At 45.2% G+C, this 26,468-nt stretch overlaps 1 protein-coding gene across 1 annotated transcript; it reads left to right on the forward strand.

Moving 5' to 3' along the window:
* The first annotated feature begins 14 nt into the window (after window positions 1–14).
* LOC107318201 (putative cation-transporting ATPase 13A5) lies at window positions 15–26,468 on the forward strand. Its single transcript, XM_015871748.3, has 30 exons — window positions 15–301; window positions 4,083–4,256; window positions 5,214–5,360; window positions 5,588–5,658; window positions 5,735–5,815; window positions 6,363–6,432; window positions 7,731–7,865; window positions 8,397–8,469; window positions 9,273–9,404; window positions 10,030–10,200; window positions 10,333–10,490; window positions 10,729–10,917; window positions 11,190–11,251; window positions 13,381–13,531; window positions 14,512–14,595; window positions 15,526–15,682; window positions 17,020–17,137; window positions 17,667–17,791; window positions 17,889–18,052; window positions 18,726–18,848; window positions 19,549–19,628; window positions 19,839–19,881; window positions 20,570–20,679; window positions 21,662–21,758; window positions 22,335–22,407; window positions 22,584–22,758; window positions 23,481–23,671; window positions 24,592–24,680; window positions 25,235–25,315; window positions 25,841–26,468. Exons 1-30 carry the CDS (start codon window positions 239–241, stop codon window positions 26,033–26,035), a joined length of 3,582 nt encoding a protein of 1,193 aa, XP_015727234.2. The 5' UTR covers window positions 15–238; the 3' UTR covers window positions 26,036–26,468.

The following is a 26,468-nucleotide window of genomic DNA, read 5'->3' on the forward strand; positions in this document are numbered from 1 at the left end:
AGCGGAGAAATGCATGGGTTACACAAGCTGGGCATTTAAGGGCTTTACACGTGAGACTGGATTTTCCTCCCTCTCTGGGAGTGTATTAAAAACTGTGCGCATTGTGAGACATTCAAAGGCAGCAGGAAGGACCATGGGGAGAGCTATCTGTAATGCTGCCCTGAGTTCAAGTCAATAGCTGTGCTTGATGTCGCGTGACCTTACCAAGGACATCCAGTGCTGAAAACAACGCAGTCAGATGGAGGAAAAGATTTGGAAGGATCATTACGTGCTCCTCAACAAGGATGAAGAAAATGAGCTGGTAAGGAGTTGGGGGCTGTGCTGAGGATCAGTTTGCTTGTGTGCCTCTTTCACTATATGCTTGTTTTGGATCTGCTTCTGCTTCTTCACCTCTGTTTCTCATGGTTCAGCATAGCACTGGGGATGGCAAAACCCTGAACACTTGGAGATTGATACTGGCCACGTAAAGACTAATTGAGGAATGTAGTACTTCAGTCCAGAAGCACAAAACATAGAAGAGACCACTGCCCACCAGAAATCATCCATCTGCAGAGCAGTTTTTGTGTATTTCATTATCTTTTTCACCTTAACCAGAGGGATCTCTACTTACAGGTGCCTTTTTCCCTTACCAGGCCATCAGAAAGCAAGTCATGGGAAAGGTGCTACAAAGGAGCTTCATCCTGGGTCATTCTCTAAAATAGTGGTTAAATGTCTTCTTCTTACATGTTAGGGTCTGTGCTGCTTAGCAGGTCTAGGAAAACTGGGCAGGTGTCCGAAGTCAACTGCAATTCATATGGGAGCAATCTCTTGTTCCTCACTCTTTTATGGCAACACTTACAGAGAAAAATTCTGCCCTTAAAAGGCTTTTCATTAATGTTAATTGAATCTTCTTTCTGGTTTTGACTATAACTGATTAATGACTATTGATGAGTGTTTATGTACACTAAGGGACTGCTTTGCAAATGCAGTGAGTTGGAAACTCTTCCCTCTATCTGTCAACATGGACTGATCACTTTGAGCCAAGTGAGGATGGGAGTAAGGCTTTCTTCTCCAGCCTTCTGTGCAGAGACAATCTAGAATTCAAGTGCACAGAAGTAGATGCCTCTGCACAGCTGTGAAATATAGCTCCATCAATCTGTTATGTGCTAGAGATGCATGTGTGATGCATGCACTGGAAGCACAGCTATGCACTCTTCCCATGATGGGATCTTCTGTCCTCTGCTTCTAACATCACCGTATCACCCTTTGCCCAGCCGTGGGGACTGAGCTGTGCCTCCGCCATGCAATGCAGGTGCTCAGAACAGGCACAGGTGGGAGTGATCCAGCCCTGCACTGCACAACTGTGCCTCTGTCTCAGGATTGTTCACAGGGCTGGTGACAGCAGTGGGACTGCAGCTCTGCTGCATGCCTATGGTATAACCCAGCTGGGCTTTGCTTTCTGCTCATGCAGCTCATGTGAGCTTGTTGTGGATTAGGGAGCACAGGCTGGTTGAAGCTGTTTGCATTCAACACAAAATCAGAAAATCTGCCCTGGGAGGCAGGAAAGGAGTCAACCAGTGATTGCCTGCGTCATGCTCATAGCTACTGAATCCTTCAGGGTGTCCCTAACTGCTGTGGGGGTAGTTGTCCTCCGTGCATGCATACATGCATGCTTCTGTTAGTATAGGAAGCAGTGGCAATATCAACTGCTGGATGTGGATGGAGGGCTAGCAAGTGTGGGTGCAGAGAGCCATTGCCACAGGCAGCTTTTATCTGTGCTCCCCAACTGAGTTGCATCCACTTTCAGAGACACCTCCCTACCCATCCGGCTTCCATCCCTGCTGGCAGAGAAGGGCCTGGCACTGCCTGCAGGCTGCTGACACAGCATGGCTTGTGAGAGACTGTCTAGCTTGAGCTGGCTGCTTTTTTGTCAAACATGCTCTTGCTGCCCTGTTTGCTAGAGCAGCCTTGCCTCCATGTACTGCAGTTCTTGGGAAACAGCTCATAGGGGCACACTATGCAGCTCTTCCCAAGGTGGGACTGAGGACCTGATCCTCTCCGTGCCTTCTGTGTGAGTCGGTCCCAGCTACCACATTATGCTTCCTGCTTTTCGGACCCATCCTCAGATTTTATCTATAAAATTGCTGCTATTACAAAACAAGCAATTGAAGATCAACATGAATTTCCCTAGCTGTGGAGACTGGTTTGTCCTCCAGGTCTGAGAACATCTGCAATTATTGCTTTAAACTTCTGTGTCCTTCAAATAAATAATATTTTGCATGCAGCAAGGCTGTGAACTCCAGAGCTGCAGAGCTGTTTTGAAATGGGTTTTGCTAACCTGGTACAAGAGCTGCATGATTATTTTTATTTCAGTGGAACTGCACTGATTTCAGCTTAGTTTATGTTGATTATGATCACAGCTCAGATAAATCAAGTTAATTGCTCTCTTAAAACGAAATAGGTTCTTACTCCAGTGCCTTTTAATCACTTTAAAATTATACCTGAAGTTGAACCTGTATAATTGTTGATACAAGCCCTTGTCAAGGAGCTCTGCTTTGTTGTATATTCTATCCTGTAGAGCACTCTTCCTTCTGGCATCTCTATCATGTATAATTCAGAATTGAAACTTCCGCACTCTTATTCTCTTTACATTTTAAAACACTGTTTCCCCCCTCCACTCAAATTCTGTGTAGGTAGCAGGTTACATTGTCCCATCATACCCTGTACTTTAATTGGCAGACCATGTCAATTAGGCATATCCAAGCTGGATGTCATGACATGCCCAATGGGTTTGCACCCCTGGGCACTGTTAGCCCCAGCTGTGGATAGAACATATACTCCTGGCCCATGAGGGCTCAGGTTCTGTCTGAAATGAACTCTGCTGTCTGCTCAGAGTAGTTCCTATATGGCAATCAAGGAGTCAAAACCTCAAAGTGAGCAGTAACTCCCTGTGAACTTTGAAAAGTAGGTTTCACTCCAGGCACTGCTTCCTTTGGAAGGAGATGTGAGCTCTTCACTGTGCAGAAGCTGTGAAGAAAACACCCTGCTTGTAGGGAAAGATCCATATACTACAGGCATTAAAGTTATCATTAGCCCTGTTGGGAAGCTTAAGTCAAGCCAAAGTGTACAAAAATGTAATGTTTTTCTCAAGGGGACAAACTAGAACTGGTATTGTCTCTATCACAGAATCACAGAATCATTTGAGTTGGAAAGGACACTTAAAGACCATCCAGTCCAATCCCATTCAATGAACAAAGACACATACAACTCCATCAGGTGCTCAGAGCCCAGTCCAGCCTGACTTATGTGTCTCCACATATGGGTCACCCACCACTTCTCTGGGCAACCTGTGCCTGTGCCTTACCACCCTTATTGTAAAAAATCTTTTCCTTATATCCAGTCTAAATCTTCCACTTTCAGTTTGCAGCCATTTCCCCTTGCCCTGTCACAGCAGACCCTGCTAAAGAGTCTGTTCCCTCCCTTTATATACTGAGGGGCTGCTCTCAGGTCTCCCTGGCTCCTTCTCTTCTCCAGTATGAACAGCTCTCTGAGCCTGTCAGTGTGGGGAGGTGTTACACCCCTTGTATCAATTTAGTGGCACTTCTCTGGAAGTGCTCCTGCAGGTCCACGTTATCTCCTAGGAGTAGATGAGTAGTGGCTTATCAAAGAGAAAGAGCAATTAGGGGAGATTATGTGATGTGGGACATAAGTAAAAGGGAGAGAATGTACAAAGCCAGAAGTTCTTTCATGTACTTGTTTTCAAAATGTGGTGTACGTGGTGGAAGATAACATGGCAGTAGGAACAGTACCTGGCAGCTGAAAGGAGTTGTATGGGTGTTTAGCCATTTTCTTTCCCTGGGGCAGAGGCTGTTCCTCTCTTGCAAGGTGGATTTCAGTGCTTAGCTCCATGGAGAGCATTCTCCTTGCAGAAGCTGTGTGTGCTTAACTGTGCCATGTCCGTCAGCAAGTTCTAATTTCCAAAAATGACCTTGTGCTGTTAGGAGGCCTCAGTCACCTATCTTTCTTTCCAATCAGCTCAGGCTTTCTGATGAACAAACAGCATAGTCAAGCTTTTAACAAAGTGCTTCCTCATTGCTGTACAGGAGGCTTTTGGCTACCAAAGCCAGTGCTGTCGGAAGGCCCTGTGCATTGCTGGGTACATCTTGTCCTGCGGGGCTCTGCTGCTGCTGTTCTACTGGAAACCAGAATGGGATGTGTGGGCAAACTGTGTCCCCTGCAGCTTGGAAGAAGCAGATGTCATCCTACTCCGAACAACTGTAGGTTGAACTCTCACACTTTACCATTATTGGCAGAACCTATGGTTTTCACAGTTAGAGCATCTTGTCACTCTTTGTCCACACGATGCAGCAGTTTGATAACACTGTCTGTGTGTGGAGATGGATGAGTCAAGCTTCAGAGGAGCAGTGCCTTTTCTCATACCCTATGCACTGTATTAGAGCCAGCTTCCTTTGAAGAAGGGAACATTGTCAGACATTCTGGCTGTTAGTAACCTTTCTGCTTGGAAGTTATCTGACTGCGTTGAGGAAATGGGCTTTGGAGAGCTGGGATTTAAGCTTTGGTTATATTCTAGGACTCCGTCCCTGTAAGTGAAAATCCCACACAATTCTATCACAGCAAATACTTACAATACTTAATGCTCAATATTGCCATGATATCCCTTATACAAATGCACTCAAGCCACTTAATGAGTAGTGTGTTAGGTTAAGGCCAAACTGATTAAAGGACAATTCAGTCTGACAAGTGCATCTGCAGCAGCAAAGCTGAATTGCTTTTGATTGTGAATTTATAATGAGCAGCAGCATTATAGGAGATTTGTAGAGCTAAGTAGCTGGTGCTGAGGTTTCAATGCTCACACTAGAGGTATTTCAGAAGGCTTTTACATGCAGCTAGCTCTAGTCTGGTTTATAGACGCAATATCCATCCAGTAGCTATTGAAGCACATCTAGTTCCATTTCACCTTCTTTGAAATAGCTCTGAAGTATAAATCAAAGCAAATGGAGATGACTGTGTGTTTGACTTTGAAGTGCATTACTGCTTGCTACTGAAGTACTGATATCTGGCATCTCTGTTGTTGTGGCCTTATATTTGCTTTGGTAACAAGCAGGCCACAGGATTGTAGTTCACTGTGAATCTCATATGCACTTCTCAGAGCCAGGAAACATTGTCATGGGCAACATTTCAGGTTGTCACTGAACTGGACTCTATTTCTCTAGGATGAGTTTCAGAAATACACCCGGAAGAAGGTGACCTGGATTGATTTGTCCACTTTGACACAACCCATTGGTAGTAATTCAGAATGTCCTCTCGTAGCTGATAAAGACTCTGTTATAAACAGAGCCATAATGAAGCCACAGTTAAAGGTAAGTTGTCTACAGAATGGAGAAGAAAGGTGGAAGGAAGATGGTGGGTGAACTACAAAAGTCAAAGCACTGGAAGGCTTCCAGAAATGCACTGACAGCATCCTCCTGCAAGTCCTCTTTTAATAAGCTAAAGCTTTCTCATATGGAACATATGGAAATATTTCCGTAACACAGTGAGGTGGATTTCCCTGAATGCCAAAAGGAATCTTTGCTGTTTGATCTTGCAGATGAGATGTATCCAGGTACAGAAAATCCGTTACATTTGGGACTTTTCTGTAAAAGAGTTCAGGAAGGTTGGGTGAGTGTCAACAAATTGCCACAAATCCCTTTACAATATGGGAGTCCCCTGTGTGAACTTATTTCTGTTATCCCAGATCACTGGAAGACAGCAACACGTGTCACAGCATACACCACAAATATGGAGCTGGCCTGACAGGGGTAGAACGGAAAATCAGGTACTGCCTGCATAAGAGTAGGTATCTGAGTTAATTATAACAGTACGACCTATTAAATCCCCTTTTAAATTCATGCGAGCTTCTTGCTGCCCACTGTATTTGTAAGGCAGTGTAAACTTCATGGGTGGCATCCAGAAAGATGAAAAGTTATTATCCTTAATGAGCCTTACTGAGCTTATTCTGTTCTAAGTGATGCTGAGGCAAGGCTGGGTTCCCCACCAGTTCCAGCCAGGTTTTAGGGCACAGCAAGTTTTGGCTATCTGCCTTTGCCAACATTGCCTTAAAAGACCTCTGGAGAGCTCATCACATGGTTTAACAGCAAAGTTTCAATATTTTCAACATGGAAATAGCAAACTTCTGCCCCTGGGTGAAACCCTTTCAGGTACAATAACTTCCTGACAGATTTCTTTGTGCTGTTCAATAGTCTCTGCCCCCAAGAATTACCTGTTTAGGTAAGTATTAATATTATTTGAGCTCACTTCTTTCCTGCTGTCTTACCTGTGTGACTAAGCTGTAGAATCAGGAACTCTTCTCTCACTCCCTACAGGCAGCTGGTATGTGGGCCTAATGCCATTGAGGTTGAAATCCGTCCCATTTGGAAGTTACTTTTCAAAGAGGTCAGTAAGTCAGGCTGTCATGGGGTGGGACATCCGTAAAATGGTTTTGAGTCTTTGTCTGTGAATGATGAGTCTCCAAGAGAGCATGGTCAGCACATTTCTGAACTTTAGGAGGAGTTTGTCGGAAGATGTGCAAAATACATGAAAAACTCCAGGGTTCCTGAAATTGGTTGGATGTGATATCACCGACTTTTCAGTGCCCCCTGGAGATGGTCTTGAAGAGAATTCCAGTGCAGCGCTCTACAAAAGTTTATTTAATTTGAACTTTGCACTTCCATCCAAGTCTGAAGCTTCGTGTTTGAAATATTAATGGTAGTGCCTGAAGGCAGAGAGGATCTCACAGGCAGGTGGTATTTCAGCCCAGATACTGCTTCAGTGGCTGAAGACTGGCATCCTGATTTAGTATCTGTCTCTTTGTCCTAGTGAATCTTGAATAGTGTATTAAATTTTCATTGAGGTACCAAATTTGTCAGATGAATAATTCATTTCAATTCAAATCTGTATGAGGAAAGCTCTTTCAATTGGTATTTTTGTTATATCAGTTCCACAGAAGGTCTGTCACTCTTCAGATAGTGGGCAATTCTCTGAAAAAATTTCATCTAGCTCTTTTGTTGTTAGTTAGAGAAGAAAAACTGTGTTCTCTGCTGGACTTCATTGAGACTTGTTTCCTGTTTTAGCATATTCCAAGCGAGCAATGACTAGTATTATAAAATTGTCACAGTGTGGAGTGGCCAACACTGTGGCAGTGTGAGAAAACACAGTCTTCAGCTTAGCTGTAGTCTGAGAGTGATTAGTGATGGCCTCACAGACCCTTAGATTACTCTCTTCTTGCAAAAAAATAAAAAGAAAGAAAAAAAAAAGAAAAAAAAAGATATCCACTTGACTTTCTTAAATCACAAAGTGTTAAACATGTTGACTGCAATTCAGTCTTTCTTTTCCTTATTTGGATAGTGTGTTCTGTGTAGAGATTACTTAGAACCAGCAATGTTAAGGTCACCCTCGTCAGTGGGAAACTGATTGACTGAAAGTCTCTTAAACTCTGACTTTAAATTGCCAGCATAATTGCTGCTGCTTAGTTACCAGTTAGCAACAGCTTTTAATTACAAACATTGTGAACAATGTGTAAGCTGGTGAGTTCCGAGATGGGAGCTATGAAAGCATATTACCTTGAGATGGAAAATAGTTATTTAAGTTGTTGCTGGAGACACTGCGATGATATGTTCTCCCCTCTTCCCACACCCCATTTCCTGCTATGCATTATGTCCATCCGCTGACAAGTGCTACATTTGTATTTGCAGATTTTAAACCCCTTCTATGTGTTCCAAGCCTTCACTCTCACACTATGGCTGAGCCAAGGCTACATTGAATACTCAGTGGCAATCATAATCCTGTCAGTCATTTCTGTTGGCCTAACCGTGTATGACCTCAGACAGGTGAGTGCCATGCAATCTGCCAACTAGAATAATGAATTTGTTTCAGTTGGAAAAGGCCAAGCGGAGCATCAAGAATGGCGTCTTCAGCTTTTTTTGGCAAGGCCAGTTTTACCGTGTGACCATTAACTTAGGCAGGAAGAATTATACTAGAAATAATGTTTGAGACCTCCAGATATTCTTCAAATTGGTTTGATATCCTCATAAGAACACTGCTAATGAAGAAATCCACTCTTGGGGTTAATTTTTTTTTCAATTTCAACTTTCTAAATCAAGACTGTGCTGTCTCTCTATTGGCCTTGCAATGGCAGTTGACTTCACCACTATCTCAGGGTACACAGTTGTCTGAATTAGATTGCAAAGACCAGAAAAAGCCCAGACTCAGCATCCTGACCTCTAAAGAGAGGTGTGAAAACTCCCCTGATAACTAAAGGGAACTCAGTTTCTCTGATACTAGCTCAGTCACTGACTTGTAACATGCTGCTCAGCTTCAGTGTTGGTGTTACAACAATGCAATCTCTTTCCCACCAACAGCAGTCTACCAAGCTGCATGACCTCGTTGAAGAGCATAACAAAGTCCAGGTTACTGTCTGCACAAAGAACGAAGGTGAGTCATCTGTGTCTCGTTTCCTCACTGGTCTGTGTAATTAACTGCTGTGTTGAAATGTATCTGGAATTGCACAGCTCCTGTTGATTTCCACAGCTGAAACGTGCAGAGTGAGCTGTGGGGAGAATGGGGTGGAAGGAGGTGAGTGGGGCAGGGCAGCAGGAGCAGTGAGCAAAGGCCTGTGCAGTTCAGTAATGATGCATCTGTGTCATTGTCATCAGTATCTGCAGCATCTGTAATGATACAGATGAACCTACTAATTTGTGTTAAGGGTTGGAAACAGCTTGGAAAACTCAATTTCCCAAACAAGCAATCAGATAACAACTCTGGTCTTCAGAGATCTGTTTCCCTGCCCTGCTATAGGCTACTTTCACAATCATGTGAAGTAGCTTGTGAGCAAGTTTTCAGGAGTCTAGATATATGGTTCACACTGAGGTATGAACTTCCTTCCCCACGTCTCTGTTCCTTGACCATAGAATAGGAAATATAGCTATTTTGGCCTCCCAAAAATGCTGAGATGTGCAGTTGATGGGATGGTGGGAGATGTAAGGCCTTAGATGGATTTTCTTGGTCAGCATTTTATGGACAGTAAGCCAAAAAAATTGCAGACAACCACTTGGAGGCAACCATTTAGGGAAGAGCCTCCCTATACAATTGTTTTTAGGCCAATATTATTTCTAAGGGGCACCAGTGTTAGATCAGGTAATGGAGAAATTTAATGATGCTTCACGTGCCTTGAAACTTGTTCTTTTTTTGCTTTGAAATTATGCACAAGTTAAGTTCATTTTTGTGTTTTCCTACAGGTTTCAAAGAACTGGAGTCTCGTTATTTAGTCCCAGGAGATGTTTTTCTTTTAGATGGAAAAAAGCTCTCACTCCCATGTGATGCTGTTCTGATTGATGGAAGCTGCATTGTGAATGAAGGGATGCTCACAGGTACTGCCTTGGAGTTAGGAATGCTAACGTCCTGTGCGGATTCTCTGCCAGGGAGATGTCACTATCTGTTCTGACAGCAATTTTTTTTACTATTTATTTAGAATAGTTTGCAGCAGGAGGTGGGAGAACCATGGCTTGAATAATTCACAGTTATCTTGGGCTTTTGAACATTACCATTGCATAATATACATTTCAAATCCGTATGAAAACCAAGCAGGATTAATATACCGTCAGGAGTAGAAAGTGCAAATATTCAGATTCACTGAATATGTATTTTTTGAGTTTTTAGAATCTGATCTTGCAGCAGCTCAGCTCAAGCAGGCAGTGTGTGAACATGGGAGTCAGTGCCACAGCTAAACATCGAACCACCACAAGGCACGAACTTGGGTCAAGGCAAAATTTGACCCATGCCCACTGACAGAGAATGCTCAGAGAAGCCATCTGATATGCTCTGAAATGCAAACTACAGTGGCTGTCACCATAAATCCACATCTGTAAGGACATAAGCAAGCTAATTAGCCAGGAAAGCTTAAGCACCCAAAGGGCGCAGTCATTATTTAACACACACACAATCTGATAAGACCTTTAAATCCCCTTTAAATGAAGAACATGCTGCTCTTCTCAGGTGAAAGCATTCCAGTTATGAAGACCCTGTTGCCTCTCACAGAGAGCCCAGAGCCCTGGAAAACCCACAGCATGGAGGACTACCGGAGACACGTCCTCTTCTGTGGGACAGAAGTCATCCAGGCAAAATCATCTGGCAGAGGACTGGCACGGGCCGTGGTGCTGCAAACTGGTATGTCTACCCCTAAGCTGGTAAGAAAATGGCACACATGGCCCCCAAAGAGGCTTCCCATTTCTCACAGAGCTCTCTTACTGTCTCACTGTTTGTTCATCTCCACAACATGAGGGTCATGTCTTCACACAGGGTTCAACACTGCTAAAGGTGACTTGGTGAGATCCATCCTCTATCCCAGACCTCTGAACTTCCAGCTCTATCGGGATGCCTTCAAGTTCATTGTAGGCCTCTCTGCCATTGGTGTGTTGGGATCAATATACACCATTTGTGTGTTCACATACCACAAAGTAAGTACAAGTCATGCCTCCAGATTGTAAGGCAGCTCCAAGACCTCAGTTGTACATGGTCATTAGAATATCATCCACTCCTGTAATCCAGTCTTCTGATTGGATGCAGAACCAGGATGAATAAATCCATCATTCCCATGGTCAGAGCTTAGGGTGCATTGCTCCACATCAGGAGGATCAGGTCCCAGGGTAGCAGGGCTGTCTCCACCCCACTGCCTGTTGTTCTGGCCATTTGCAGAAGCCAGTGTCAGACGTTGTGGCCATGGCCCTCCTCCTCCTCACCGCAGCTGTGCCTCCTGCCATCCCTGCTGCCCTCACCACAGGCACCGTTTATGCCCAAAGGAGGCTGAAGAAAAAGAAGATTTTCTGCATCACTCCACAGAGGATTAATATCTGCGGGCAAATCAACCTCGTCTGCTTTGACAAAGTAAGACTCTTCCTGAGGCAGTGACAGATGCTGGAGGCTGCTGGGAATATGGCAGTTATTTCATTTTTTTACTTTTCTATTTTATTTTTTATTCAATTTATTTCCATTCCATCTCCTCTAACCCACTCCCAGGATAACATTCTCTACTGGTGCCTGTGGGGCAGAGTGGCACTGTAGAAAGGAGGCTTTCTGCCTCTACCTATGAAGAAGCTCTGGGGTCTCACAGGGGAGGGGGTGAGCAGGAACAATAACAGATATTTATCTCAATTTAGACGGGCACACTGACAGAAGATGGACTGGACCTGTGGGGCATCCTCCCTTCTGAGGGAAGCCGGTAAGGAAAGATTTCCTTCAGTGATAACTCTTCCCCAGTGTGGATGTACTGCCCCAAAGTCACGGCTGGTGTCCCTGCTCAGCTCATTTCCCTTCAAGGAAGTAGGCTGGCCATCGTAGCTGTCAGCATGGCTGCTAATTCAAGGCAAACACACAGCCCAGAAGCCAGCAGCAGTGAGAGTGCTTTTAATTACTCGATGGGGATTTAGAGAATATGCACAGAGCTTTTCAATTATGTCATTCACAGCATAGTTCAATAAATATTCCTAATCTATTCAATAAACCTTTCATCCTTAAAGTGTTAGGATAATGCTCCCTCTGTTGAAATTAAGTGTTGCCAGCTTCAGTGCCTTTCAAATCTCACCTATCTTCTGTAAACACTGCAAAAATCCATGAAAGTACAGATTAGATCTGCAGAGCCTGGGTGTCCTTACAGCCTGCTTCCCACCCGTGGCAAGTTCCATCTCAATTTCAAGCCCAAGGAGAAATGAAAGCCTCTAGAGATATCCAGTATGTAAATATTAAACTTGACTACATCCAGAATTATTCTGTTTAATTCACAGTATTGAAATACCATAACAGACTTCAGCTTTGCAGCATAACTTGCTTGTTACACCGACTCAAAAAAGCAATCACTGGCGGTGGCCAGGACAAATCTCACACCCCATACCTACTCCTAGATTTCATTAGTTGCTGTTAATATATCAGATACCTCAACACCACAGAGATAATCATGCCGTAATGAATGAAAGGATTAATTTATTACGCGATGAGAAAAATCACATTCCCAGTGCTTTCTCAAAGGACAGAAAGAATATTGCTATCTGATGCAAATTAATGAGAAGAGATTAATAAGTGTCAGCTGATAAAATGATCCTCCAGCAGGACCAATCCATTGGCACATAGCATGCTCTCTTCTTGGCATCCATCCAGTGCCCCGGGGGTTCAGGCTAAGCTTGGGCATCCTGGGTGGGCTGGGAGCCCACCAAATAGCAAATGGCAGTGATTCCACTGAGGTAGCCTTGCAGGCAGCGTCTGCTCACGTGAGCAGCAGGACAAAACTGAACTGATATATCAGGATAAATTCACATAACAAAGAACTGTGAGGTGTCAGAACATAAGGCTCTCTTTGCTGACATGCCCAGTCTACATCCAGCTGGGAAGCGGTGCTGGTGGCTTGCCAGAACACAAGGAGGAGCTATCATTGGCTGTGTTGATCTCATTAGCGCATTTACATAATTATTCTTTCTTATATATTCACATTCCTAAGCACATAAGACGAGCTGTCAGCTAATCTGAATACTGCGAGGCAATGACAGTAAAGGAATTTCATTCCGCTTGCAAAATATCCTATTGTATGCTTAATAAGATACAAGCGTTTGTTGGTTTTATGTTGTTTAACATTTTCATGGTGTCTCTCAAGTATTAATTAATTAATAAGCCAATTATGACCAGCCTGAGAACAAGGTATAATTTGCTGGAAACAGAACAGACTCTGATGGCCCAGAGGGATGACAGGTCCTAGGATGCATTGTTCCTTTTAACAGAGCTGTGAGCTGTCATGCTACTCGCTTCCAGATTCATTGTACTGTGCTTCTTTCGGTAACAGGGGATGCTTGCAGTGATCAAAAGTAAATAAAATCTATTTAAATTTCTCCTTAACATGCCAACCTAAATGGTAATGGGCTGTGTGTTCTGGTCTGGCAGGCAGAGCTTGTCGGCAAGCCAGTTTCTTGGAAGGAAAATTATGTGAGAAGACTGAGAAATGGTGCAGTAAAGGAGCCTTGCCCCAGCCCAGCCCCTGTGCTCCCTTTGTACTGGAAGGATCACACCTCAAGGCTTTCCACAGAAATACATCAGGGCATGTATCTTTAATAGCATGCCTCCAAGTAACTCAATAGGAGTCAAACTTATCCATTTTTAAAACCAAAGAGAAGGGCAAGTAACTGGTGTCTGGAAATGTGGATTGAGCTCTACCAGTGGAAGTGGAGGTTCTTCTGGGCCTTACTGTTCAGATGTAATTGGGCTCAACACCACTGAATGCAGTAAAGCAGCACCTGTACACAGTAGCTGAAGACTTCTCTGCATCCCCCCCACAAGAAGTCCTTCTAACCCTCTGCTTCTTATCAGCTTTCAGAAAATCCACAAGTTTCCATCCAGCACTCCTCTGCCCTGGGGACCGGTGTGTGGAGCCATGGCAAGCTGCCACTCCCTGGTGGTTCTGAATAAGAAGATTCAAGGAGACCCACTAGACCTGAAAATGTTTGAGGGCACACAGTGGGTAATGTCATTCATGTCTTCTGCACCCTCCAAAGCACAGCCCTGGGGCTTATTCAAGGTCAGGCCCAAATACATGTCTATAGGGATGTGTGTAGACAAGTTTCTGTGCCCAAATGCTGAGGGCTGTTTTCTCTGTTGAGCAAAGGGATGTATCCCAATGGAGAAGCCTTGGGCTGGATAAACCGCAAATCTGAGTGCTGGGGAGGGGACAAGGGGCTGAGCCTAGGGCACATCTGCAGTGATGGGGAGTGTTGCACTGGTGGGAGCAAGATGGGAGAGGGCACAAGAAGGAAAGAAGTGGCTCTTTTTGCAGACACAGTCTGTAAGGGCTCAGGGGTCACTGCAGTCAACTGCCCCATCATCCCTTTCTCCTTCAGCCTTCTTTGCTCGAGAGATTTGAGTCAATAAATGTAACAGATGGCAGCTCCTGCAGCAGCACTGCGGGAAGGCACTGGACTGGTGCTCTCTGCTGTGCAAGGACAGGCAGAAGTAGAGCTGCACAATGGCAGAAGGGGGATGATGACAGTGAATGAGCCTTGGCAGCATGTGAAGTAGCAGAGCTGGAGGGCTAAAGCATCCTACATCCAAACTCTCCACTCTGTTCCTGCATAGAGCCTATTGAAGCAGGAGATTGGAAGATATATCTAGTCAGAAAGGGATTATTTCTCTTTCCTGGTGTTACATAGCGTTAAACTGATGTGGAACTTGAAGTTAGAGAAACAAAAAAAATGATTCAGGGTTTTTACTCTCATCAAGTAAGAAGATGGAGGGCTCTGTGGGATTCTACTAAGGATGAAACTGCAGGGAGGTTGTCAGTTGTGATGGTTAGAAATACCCCACAGATTGTAACAAAACACTGTTTCAGCTGTGTGCCAACAACAAGGGGGAAATTCTTTCATATGCTGCTGCCTCTGCTTTTAACAGTCAGGTGTGAAGCCAGAGAAAAAAAGCACCATCAGAACTGATGCTTTTCCCATACAGGAGATAGAAGAATCCAGCACAGCTCAGGATAGAGCTGGTGCTATTGATGCCTGTATCGTTAGACCGGGGCCAAATGCCAGCAGCGTGAGTCCAGTTCTTTCTGGGGATGAATACTCTGTGCTTTCAACCTGCAGCTTGTGAAGATTCTTGCACATGCACTGTTGATTTGCTGGGTGGTTGGCTGCAAGGTGACCTTCCCTTGGTCTTGGTCTTATGTTGCACCTTCCCTGCAAACAGACCTCCTGGGAGCTTAAGACCAGAAAAGCTGTATGAGTGGTCTAAGTGGAAACCAGTGCAAAGAAATCTTGCAAACTGGATAAAAGTCTAAAGCAAGAATACACCTGCAAGAAGATGCACTGTAAGGTCAGGACATAACTGACAGGAGTGTGGACCATAAGTCCAGCCGGTAATGGCTGTGTGGCTCCACTGATAGGTTTACCGGCCTCAAGCCAAAGCAGAGCTGTTTGCTTCCCTCTCCCTCTCAAAAGGCAGCAGCTCTGCATTTTGATGGTTGAAAATTGTTATGTTTCCAGCCCAAATGCTGAGCCAGCCAGCTTCTTCCCAGAGGAAGGAGGCTGATTTCTGTCAGCAGCACAAGGAAGATGGTGCTGTGGCAACAAGGAAATCAATCTTGTTTCTCACATTGCTCTGTTCCCTTGGTAATGTCACTGTAACATCAATTTTCAGTTTCCATGTCTGTAACTCCAGGAATATTGCATCAAGATGTGATTGCTAAGAAAAAGCCTGGGACAAAGTCTGAAAAATTGAATATTAAGAAAAACACCAAGGTTCCCAGGCAGTATGCTAGGAAGCCACTGTTTTTGAAACTGTGATTTCTAAACTTATCATCATTGATCTGATAACATAGTCAAAAGACACTGAAATAGTGCCCTATCAACAATAAATCTCCTAAGCCAGAAAGGCTCAGATGAGCTGAAGCTCAGAATGGATTTACTTAGTGTAATCCATGAATCAAATCCACAAGCAACATCTCCCTTTCCTGACCTCTTCCAGGCCCCTGTGGAAGGAATTGCAATCCTACATCAGTTCCCATTTTCCTCTGGGCTGCAGAGGATGTCCGTTGTTTCAAGGAAGATTGGAGAGGAGCAGTACGACCTGTACATGAAAGGAGCGCCAGAAACAGTGTCCAGCTTTTGCAGACAAGAAACAGGTATAAATGTGGGGGAGGGCACCTTCATAGCATTTATTCAAACTTAATCCAGAACAGAACTTGAACTGTAATCCTAAAAGATTTGCAGCACTTTCTGCAACTGCACATGTACAATTCCTCTCACAAACAAGCCTTGGGCCTGTACAGGAGTAAAGTGTCAGTGGTTAACAGCACAAATAAGCTTTTGTTGCTAGTGTGTATGCTGGGATGCACAGCCTGTGGTTCAGCTGCTATACATCACGTAGTTGATGTGCATCAGCTGAAGATACAGCCCGTAAATAATGTTGGTGTGTCAAAATACTCAGGGTAGGTGTGGGATGGTGGTAATTGCATGTGTCACAGCCACTCTGTTGTGCTGCATGAGTTCTTAAATTTTCTGTTAATTTGTTGACCTGTAAATTCAGTATTTATTTATTGACCCAGCTTACACAGGCTTTAAATCTCAGCGGCGGGGAACTTGCTGTGGACATGCAAATTACTGTTATTAAGGATAATTGCTATTAACACTCAAGCCAAGGCTTCTGTCCTCTCTCTGCAAGTAAACATCAGTTTTTCTTTTGTGTGTGAGAGCAATGTAATAGGCCTGTTCTCAAACTTACCTGCAAACTTGAAACCCAGGTATATTCACTGAGTGTTTTGGAAGGGTGCCAGCCATGCAGGAGCAGTGGGCTGTGTCTCTGTGGTTTGTTATTTGAGATGGCAATGACCTGAGAACAGGTGAAAATGGTTTTGAGGGACAATGGAAAGATTTAGTTTAAAGCCCAAATGACACACACAGCCAACAATTCCGTGCCAGTAAGAAAAATTTCTTTTAAAAAGTTGTTCCGCTTTCTCAGGTTTCTAAGTGACTCCTCTCATTCAGCCTTGATTGTTTTTCTATTGATTACAGCTTCATAAATAATAGGGTTCCACATTGTAAAGCTATGGTGGCAGTACGTAGTGATTACAAAATACTGTGACGTTAAAAGGAACCCTTTGTTTTTAGAGTCACTGGAACAATCAGAATTGAAAACTCAGGATATGGAGAATTTTCCCATTAAGGCATAAATGTAAAAACAACTTTCCCTGCATTATTCAGCACATTTGCAGAAAGGATCAGGCCAGAGCTATGGAAGCACTCATTTGTTCTCTGCTGAGTAATGCACGGTGCATACCTGCACCTTAATGTGCATTTTAGAAGTATGAAATAGATGTACGGATCAGTCATTTGCACAGCTGTCGTACAAACCAAGAGAGAGCACAGTATTTAAAGGCTATAAAGGGCAGACTTTAACCTCAGAGAAGCAATCAGCAAGGATGGAACATTCTAACTACATAACTTTCTATCCTGTAAACAGTTCCATCTGATTTCTTGGAGGAGCTTAAGACATACACAAGCCGAGGCTTCAGAGTCATCGCCCTGGCTCATAAAGTGCTGAGCCTCCCAGAGGATGTAGATGTGAACGACCTGGAGAGGTAAGCAGTGCTGAGAAACTGAGTATCACTGTGGGATTACTTCTCTCCCTATGGGTTGGGACTGGCCCAGCCCTTCCTCTCCTCTCCTGCCTGAGGATGTGCATGGGGAAGCTGAACCCAATCATGCTTTCCTCTCAGCAGATGCTGATTATGCTGTTAATTGCCTTGCAATTAACTACTGCTCTTGCAAGTCTCACTGAGCTGAATCTTTCAAGCTGGTAATTGTGCTTCAAAAGGGTCATGGATTGAGACAGTGACAGAAAGCTATACTGAATGTGGGTTTCAGCCAGCGTGAGCCTACCGCTCTCTGAATTCACCTTGCTGTGCAGGTCCTTCTAGGAGACTGAACAGCAGAGACTGGCAGCTGAAACGTGGACACTTGTTGAGCAGTGCTTTTCCCAAGCGCATACCAGTTGTGTTTCACGTTAAAGTGAACATGTTTCCTGCTGAGCATGGCTTTTCCAGCAATACAACCACTGGAGAGCCTTGTTCCTGGGAAGTATAACCATGTTTCTTTCCTTCTCTCAAGAGAGGAAGTGGAGTCTGGGCTGGAGTTTCTGGGCCTCCTGGTGATGGAGAACCGTCTGAAGCCAGAGACAAAGCCTGTGCTGAGAGAGCTGGCTGCTGCCCGCATCAGGAGCATCATGGTCACAGGTGAACCCCCCATAGCCATGGCAGATGGGAGCAGCTCACTCCTACAGCAGCTGCATGATGGAGGACATGGAGCCAACCTCTCTAGTACCATTCACAGGGGACAACCTTCAGACAGCAGTCACAGTGGCCAGGAGTGCGGATATGATTCACGAGGCCAGCAAAGTTATCATCGTTGAAGCCAGTGAACCAGAGGGCTCCACTCCAGCTTCCATTGCCTGGCGGCTGGCAGAAGACAGCAAAGCAAGTGCAGCTGCTTCCAGTGTGAGCACAGCCAAGGGATGGCTGCTGGGTGCCAGAGTGAATTAACAGAGCATTGATGTCTAATAGCTGGTTTTTGGGTTTGGGCTCTCACTACAGATTTTGAAGCAACCCTGAGGAGCATCGGGTGGGTTCCTATCTAGCCAGGGTATACAGAGTGAACTATCCACTTGCAAGGAAGAAATAACTAATACAGAGGCTTTTTGCTCAGGACTGCATGCGTAACTGGCAACGCTCTGCAGATACTGTGGCCACTTCCCTTGTGCTTGATGCATGCCTAATTAATGCATTTAGAAACACTTGCCTGTGAGACTATTTGCTGGACCAAGCTTCAGTGTCTAAATGAGCCAGCTATGCCTAACAGGTATTAGTGACACATGGGAGCAAAGCCAGAAAATCTAGTATTGCCAGGCCTAAAGCTCCAGGAAAAGATGCTGCAGGAAGGATGCTACCCGCTTCTTTCTCAGGAGAAAGGCTGAAATGTGGTGTGGGTCCATAGCAGAGATGGATGCAAAGTAGAAGGGAATGCTCTGCCCAGGGGCAGGCACGCTGCCCTGGCTGAGAGCTGGTGGCACAACCAGGGCAACCTGTCAGCTCCAGAAATGAGCTTGTCCTGGGGACAAGGCTTCAAGGTTTTGTGACCTCAGCCTGAGGATTAATGCTCTCTTGTTTCTAGGAGGTGTGTGCCAACACCCAGGAAAAGATTGCCTTGGAAGGAGAAAGCTCCAACTACCATTTTGCAATGAATGGGAAGTCCTACCAGGTTCTCGTTAAGCACTTCTACAGCTTGCTACCAAAAGTAAGTGCAGGGGAAAGAAAGCACTTAATCACCCCCCTGCTTTTTGTAAAGGACAGGTTTTTTTTTTTCCATCTGGAGAAAGGTGTCTTTCAGTTGATACCTGAAGTGCTGTCACTTCTGACAACTCAGCAGCCTCCCAGCATAGCTCAGGGTTAGCCTGAGCAGCTTGCTGTCAGCATCTGAGAGACCCTGGGTGACCAGGGTGGCTGAGGTATGCAAGCAGCTGTATGGTGGAGTGACTCTACAGTCACCTCCTCCACTTCATTTTAATTAAAAACAGCAGCCCCATTCCCACACAGCAGTGCCAGAGCTGGCAACATCTTCTGCTCAGCAATGGCAGAAGGAGCATGAAATAGCTGCATTTAACAGGAGAAACTTTCAGCTTTTGTCACCTTCCCATAAAATAGCTACTTCTGGGAGAGATATTTCTCTGGACAGAACGGCATGGGACACATTATTGCTCCAAGGCTGCTGGAGAGCATGCGGTGATGCTGGTCTGCCACAGAGAGAGGCAAGGCAAAAAAAATCAGAGCATGATGAAGTCAACTTTAGGTGAAATTTGATCCTAAAGGCAATTAAACCAATGTTGGGGCTGGGAGATGGCATTAGAGGTTTGTGCCACGCACCCATCAGGGAGCCTGATCCTGCCTCTGTGGGGCACAAACACCCACCCAAAGCTGCCCCTTACTCTCTCCTGCAGATACTGCTGAACACGACTGTCTTTGCTAGGATGTCTCCTGGCCAGAAATCCAGCCTCGTTGAAGAGCTTCAGAAACTTGAGTAAGGTTCTTTTCCCTTTCTTCTTGAACCCAAGCGAGGAAAGGTGTCATCAGCATTGCCAGCCCTTGCTTCCATGCACTGTGGCTTCATTGAAGGCTCAGTGAAAAAGAGCTGAGATAAAACCACAGACAGACTTCAGCATACAAAGTCCATCCTTCTCCCAAATTTTCACTCCTTCCTTCATTGTTTTCCTTCCTTTTCCTCCACCAGTTACTGCGTGGGTATGTGTGGTGATGGAGCCAATGACTGCGGGGTATGTAGGAGCGAATCTCTCACCTTCCCTTCATATCACTTCTTTCAACCTATGGGTAAAGATACTGCCTGGCATGCCACATCACAAGCACTTTCCAAGTTAGCACATGGGTATGCTCAGTCAGCGTGTTGTTATAAGACACTACCTATATGTATGGCCCCAGGAATAAGAACAGATACACTACTTCTTACATATTCAAATGCAGAGTTGAGGACCTTAATGAACAAAATAATTACCATGTTGTCTATTATGTTGCTACAATAAGTGTGTTACTGTAATATAATTTTGTAACAGCATTAGCTGGTTTGGTGGGACAGGGCTGACTCACATGGACCTCACAAGACAAATAAAAGAAACATGATCAGGAGAGGGAAGGGAGTGAAAAGAGGATAATGCACTGATTTAAATAGTTCAGTGGTTGTTAAATAGGAGAAGCATGCAGAAACACCAACGTGGGAGACACAGCAGGGTGGTTCAGAGAACTGTAAATTGACACAATGGGATTAAATTGACAAAGAAAATATTTAAGCTCTAGGGGAGGAAAGTTATCTGGAAAAAGAGATCAGCTGGGCCACAGAATAAGGGAACATGTATGACAAAACACACTTGAACCAAAACATGCAAAGCACCACTGAGTGCAGTGGGAGGGGCGGATGGGTGCTTCTCCAGCTTCCTGCTCCTGTTTCAGGCTTTGAAGATGGCCCATGCAGGGATATCACTGTCTGAGCAGGAGGCATCGGTGGCCTCACCTTTCACCTCGCAGATCCCCAACATCCAGTGTGTGCCAGAGCTCATCAGGTTGGTTGGCCACTACCCTGCAATGCCTGCACTGATCTTAGTGTGTGGGGTCATGAGTGGGAGTTGCACAGTGGTGCACAGGGATCCTGGGGAGCTAAGCAAAGGAAATGGATTATTTATGTTTGTTTATGGCCAGCTTCACACATATACATGCATATATGTTTATGTATAGCTGTGTGTACATGCTACCCTCAAATATGCTAATAAACCAAACTAAATTTCTCAGTAACAACATGAAATCCATAAACTCCAGAGCATTGGGCATAGGGACCGGTATTTTGGATCAGGTAGGACAAGAGGGAATGATTCCAGGTTGGATAATAGGAAAAAACTTCTCAGAAAGATTGGGCAGGCACAGGCTGCCAGGGAGATGGTGGGGTCACCATCTCTGGAGGTGTTCAAGAACCATGGAAATATGGCACTGAGGACACAGTCAGTGAGCATGGTGGGATGTGTTGGGGTTGGACTAGATGATCTTACTTGTCTTTTCCAGCCTTAATGAGTCGATGACTGCAGGTACAGAAGTCTCATGAAAAGGCAGGTAATAGCTACGACAGAACAGATTTGCTTGTCAGTACTTACAAATTTCATATCCAAATGCTGTATGCAGTTACTGAGCAGCCAGGAATAATGCCATTTAGCCAAATGTATGCAAAGACGATTTCATGTGGCAGTGCACTTGATTCCCAGAACTGCTGAGCAAATTAGTAGAGAAAAAACAACAGCAGCTTAAGCCAGGTATTAAAATCGTAGCAGCAGAATAAACACAAGGAAACAAAACACTGCAGATGAGGGGTAGCTAAGTGGCTCTGCAGTATCTTAGGGCCAAAATATGTCTATGGAATTTAAACTATTTTCCATTCTTCTTTAAGATTCTTAATCAAAGGAATTATTTTGCTTAGAAGCAGTAGCAACCTCCAGCAATATAACACCAGGGCTGTGGTAAGGGGGCAGCTTCAGCTTTGTTCTGTGTTTTGAGCAGGGAAGGTAGAGCTGCTTTGGTGGCTTCCTTTGCTGTGGTTAAATACCTGACCCTGTACGGCCTGATACAATTTGTTGGCACTGCTCTGCTGTTCTGGGTAAGTGTATAATGCCCACCTTGCACTGACGAGCTGTGCTCATTGTGGGGTTTCTGTCTTTAGATGTATTACTCAATAGGGAAGAAACAACATATGGGTCTTCAGCAAATAACAAAGATATGAAAAGCCGGATAACCTATTAAATGATTATTCAAGTTAATTATTTCAGTTATTATCAGAATAGTTGAATTAAATGACAATAACATAACCCTGCTTCAGCAGCCATTAATTTGAAAGCACCAACAGTGTCTGTATCCTCACTACTCAAGTAAGTTTGGAGCTTGGTACAGCATGGAACTCTGGCCATGCCTGCCATTACTGGGGGTTACAAGTGACCTGATCTGAATGCTCAACAGAGAATAGTGTCTTCTGGGATGAGGGTGGAAAAACATTCACCTGCTATGGGGTCACCCACAAGTGTTCTGAGTTGTAAGGGGCTGGGCAGCACTCAGCTGAGCTCACTCTGCTCCTATTGGTGCATCTGGATGCTGCTGCTCTGAGATAGTATGGGGCTGTATTTTGTACCCCCCAGGCAGGTGCTGGTGGTCAGGTGGTGTCTTCTTGGTTTTGTTTCAGCAACTGCAAATCTTCGGGAATTACCAGTATTTGATTCAAGACATGGTCATTACCCTCCTGGTCTGCCTGACAAGTAAGTAGTGTGGGGAAGCCCCAGCATTTAGTTTGAAAGCATGAGTGTAAATAGTCACCTTCATTTCCCAGCAAAGATTAAAGCAAAGTGCCAAGTTCTGCCATCAGTAACTGGAACCACTGGTGGTGGAGCAACCCCTTGGCCATTGACTGCAAGTCTCTCTGCTTTTTCTCCAGTGAGTCTGACTGAAGCCTACCCAAAGCTGGCACCCTACCGCCCTCCTGGCCAACTCATCTCCCCCCCTTTGCTGCTTTCTGTTATCCTCAATGTTTGCTTTACCATAGCCATGCAGACCTGTGGCTTCCTCCTGGTGAAGAAGCAGCCCTGGTATGTAGCGCTGGCCAGCAGGAGGTGAGTCCCTCTTCTCACCAGGACTCTCAGCATGCAGCTCTGGTTATGGAGTGCACAGTAGCTGTCAGCAAGACCAGACCAGACCACCAGTGCACAGGTGTGCCACAGAGCCAGCATTTCTGGAGCAGTGTGTAAGGAACTGGTCCTGTTCCTTGTTGCTGTGCATTGAATATTGTTGTCACTGCCTAGCTGGGAGCTGAGATATAGCACATGGTGATACTAAGCTGCTTTCTAGGAGATATATTGTAATACATTGGAAAGCACAACAATAACAGTGCAATAGCAAAGTCCTATGCTGCAGTGAGTGAGGAGCTGTTAAAGTGTGGCAGCTGTAGGCATGGAAACAAAGCAAAAACCTCCTTACCTTCATGTAGTCCTCAGATAGGCAGGAACATCCAGGCAAGATCCCCTTGCATTCACTGCCAGCCCTTAAATGAGGTCTGGGAAGGGGTGCTTCCTGGCTTCACCCCCTCCAGTCACTCAGGTACATTGCATGCACCTGAACTCCCTGGGCTGGCCCTGCTTTCCCACCAGGTGCTCAATCAAGCTGTGACTTCAAGCTGTACCTTTCAGCTATATATATGTATATGTAATATCTATTTACTGTGGTTTTGATTGCTGTGGGTGATATCTGGTTACTGTGGGTAAGAAAGGAGAAGGGGTTGTTGTTGCAGCTCACTCTTGCAGAAGGCAGGAACGAGATGCTGAGTGTCACCTTGCAGACACTGCTCATTCGGAAACCAGACCTTGCCCCTCACCAGCCCAGGGGGAAACAGTACCAGCAGCAGTGCCCAGAGCATGGTCCTCAGCTATGAAGGCACAACGTTGTGGCCGCTGTCCTCCATCAACTGCATCATTGTGGCCTTTGTCTTTTCCAAGGGAAAGCCCTTCCGCAAGCCCATCTACACCAACTGTGAGTAGAGCTGGAATATACATGCTTTGTATGCTCCCATTCCTGCTCCAAAATATTCCTGGCAGGAGAGAAGGGAAAGGATGATGTAGCTTTTTCTGTACCCACACCAGTGACAGGCATGTGATGTAATTGTTGTGTATGTGAGCTCCTGCTTCCCTCCTTAAAGAATCTCAGCAAGCACTGTCTACATTAGTTTCCCTCTAGTGAAAAGGAGCAGCAGAGCTGAAAGAGAAGACTGTGTTTTGGAAAATAGATGCTTTCCAGAAGATGATGTGCTGCTCTTAGTGCAGAACTGTGTATTACTGAGAACACAGATAGTGTGTGAGGATCAGATGTATTTGTTTCAAAATCCACACATCAAATAGAGTTCCTCTGAGATTCAGTTTTACCTCGCCTGACTTCCATTCCTAGAGATGAGAGAGAAAATCCAGTGATAATATCACTGTTAAAATCCTCTGACAATAACCTTTCCTTCTCTGTTTGGGATTTGTAGAGATGATTTACCCCTACCAACCTCCAGCTGACTGATAGCTCCTTTGCAATTGCAGCTTTTTACTCACGGATGAGAGAGCAGGATCTTGCTTAACCTTAGCAGATATGATTTCATTAGCTTTTTTTGGCAATAGACTGGTCCCAAACTCATTTCACAGAGCACTGATTGCCTGCAGAAGAGAGGAGGGGTCAGAAGGAAGCTGCCCTGCAGTGCCAAATCACCTGGGTGAGAAAAGCAGCATAGGTAGGGAGGTTTGCAGTAGGCCACTAGGTTTCAGTTCCATTGGTATTTGAGGCACAACACCCCCACCTCAAACAAACAACACCGAAAACGTACAGGATAGCAGCTCTACAGCACTAGTGTTTGAGGCTCCCATGAGTGTATATGAAGAGTTTGCCAAAGCCCACCCACGCTCTTGTTTCTGCAGATGTATTTTCAGTGCTCCTAGCCCTCCAGCTCGCCATCTGCCTCTTCCTCTTCCTTGCTGACATGGATGCTGTGTACAGCAGCATGCAGGTAAGTGAAGACAAAACACGCATTTGTTCTTTTTTTTGCTGGACCTTTACCTATGCACACAGAACACAAGCTACAGGTATAGCCATGCTGGAAATAAACTCACTGGTTTGATGCTTTCTGAGCATCACTTTCAAATTTCTCTATCATCCATTCAACAAGGGCTTGATTAATGAGGCAGCCCTCCCCTCCAGACTGCAACGGGGAGAAGAAAAAGTGCTTTGTATCTTGCTGAGCTGTTCTTCCTAACAAAACACAACAGCGCAGAGTGTGGGTTTGCATGTAGGAGGCTGCAGCTCCCTGGAATATTTGGGTTTTGAATGCTGCTCTGCTAGTGTCAGTCACAGGGTCAGTGGCAATGTGAGGCAGCTGCATGCTGTGGGGAATCTGCCATCAGCCCCTCCAAATCTCCGTGACAAGGAATTACTGTCATTGCCTATGGACTGCTCCACGCTTGCCATCGAGAAAATGTTAGTCAGCCTCGCCAGTCATTAGGAACAGATGCAAATCTTGGCAAGGCACTCAAACCTAATTGCTGCTCCTGTCTTTTCCAACAGTTTCTTTGCACTCCTGTGATTTGGAGAGTTTATGTCCTGCTGATGCTCCTGGTCACCTTCTGCGTTTCTTTTTTTACAGAGGTGAGTGCATTCATTTACTGCCTGATCCCAGCAGTGAGCTGCATCTGTTCAGGACTTTCTTCCTTCTCTTTGCATCCACGCTCTTCATGCAGAAGCACAAACCCTGAGGCTTTTTTTTTTTTTTTTTTTTTCCTCCTCATTTTTCCTCTCCTTTTCCTTATTAGTTACTGTGTGTCAATCAAACCCACCCGATGGAACACCAGAGATGACTTAGCTCACACGCCTTAAGCTTATAGAGTGCAAGCAATGCCATGCAGCTGAAGCAAATTATGCTTTATGGGTCAGAGATGACTGTGCTGCCCTGGGTGGGAGCACGGGGTTGAATCCTGTAGCAGGTATCATTGCCTGCAAAGCAGAAAGCATGCAGGTGTCCCTCATCACAAGAAGAAAGTGCAGAAAGTAACCTGTACTATGGAAAAGGATTGCTGTGGCTCACATAGGAAGTTGCATGTATATGGGCTGGCACGTGTCACAGGGGCTGGCTTTGGTTTCCCCCCACTAATGCCATGCTGTGTCACTCCACAGGATGTTCTCCTACAGAACAAGCACCTCTGGATGCTGATTAAAGACTGCGTTGGGTATCAGTCAAAAAGCCAGTACCGAAAGTGGCAGCGGATGTTGCAGAGGGATCCAAACTGGCCTCCTGTAAACACCAAGGACTTTGCAGCAAGAAGCACAGCTGAGGTTTATATTAACCCCAGCTATGAGCACAGGGACTAGGCGAGAGCCTGCAGCTGGGCACAGGGCTGCCTTGTCCCCGCTGACCAGTTTGTTTGCATCACTCCATGAGCACCAGGCTTGGATTTCTGTGCTTGCTGAACAAACCCCTCCATTCAGAGACAAGCTGGCTGTGTCCTGGAATAGGAGCGAGGATTATTCTTTCTCTTGCTGGTAAAATAACAGCTTTGACTCTACTCCATGGCAACAGCAGCTCTCCAGCCTTGCCAGCACCTCCTACAAAGGCTCAACAACACTGAACACAGCAAAGCTATGATTGCTGCTGCCCCAGCACTTAGGCACTGCTCCACCAAACCTTGTCACTGCACCTATGGGGCTTGATGACCCAATTAGTGACCTAATCTTGACTGCACCAAGAAGCACACATGCAACTGCAAAATCCTACATTAAATGAAACTGCAGCTTCCAAGCAAAA

The sequence above is a fragment of the Coturnix japonica genome, chromosome 12 (assembly GCF_054131305.1).
Source record: "Coturnix japonica strain WE chromosome 12, WE-NBRP24, whole genome shotgun sequence".
In the NCBI taxonomy this organism is placed as follows: Eukaryota; Metazoa; Chordata; class Aves; order Galliformes; family Phasianidae; genus Coturnix; species Coturnix japonica.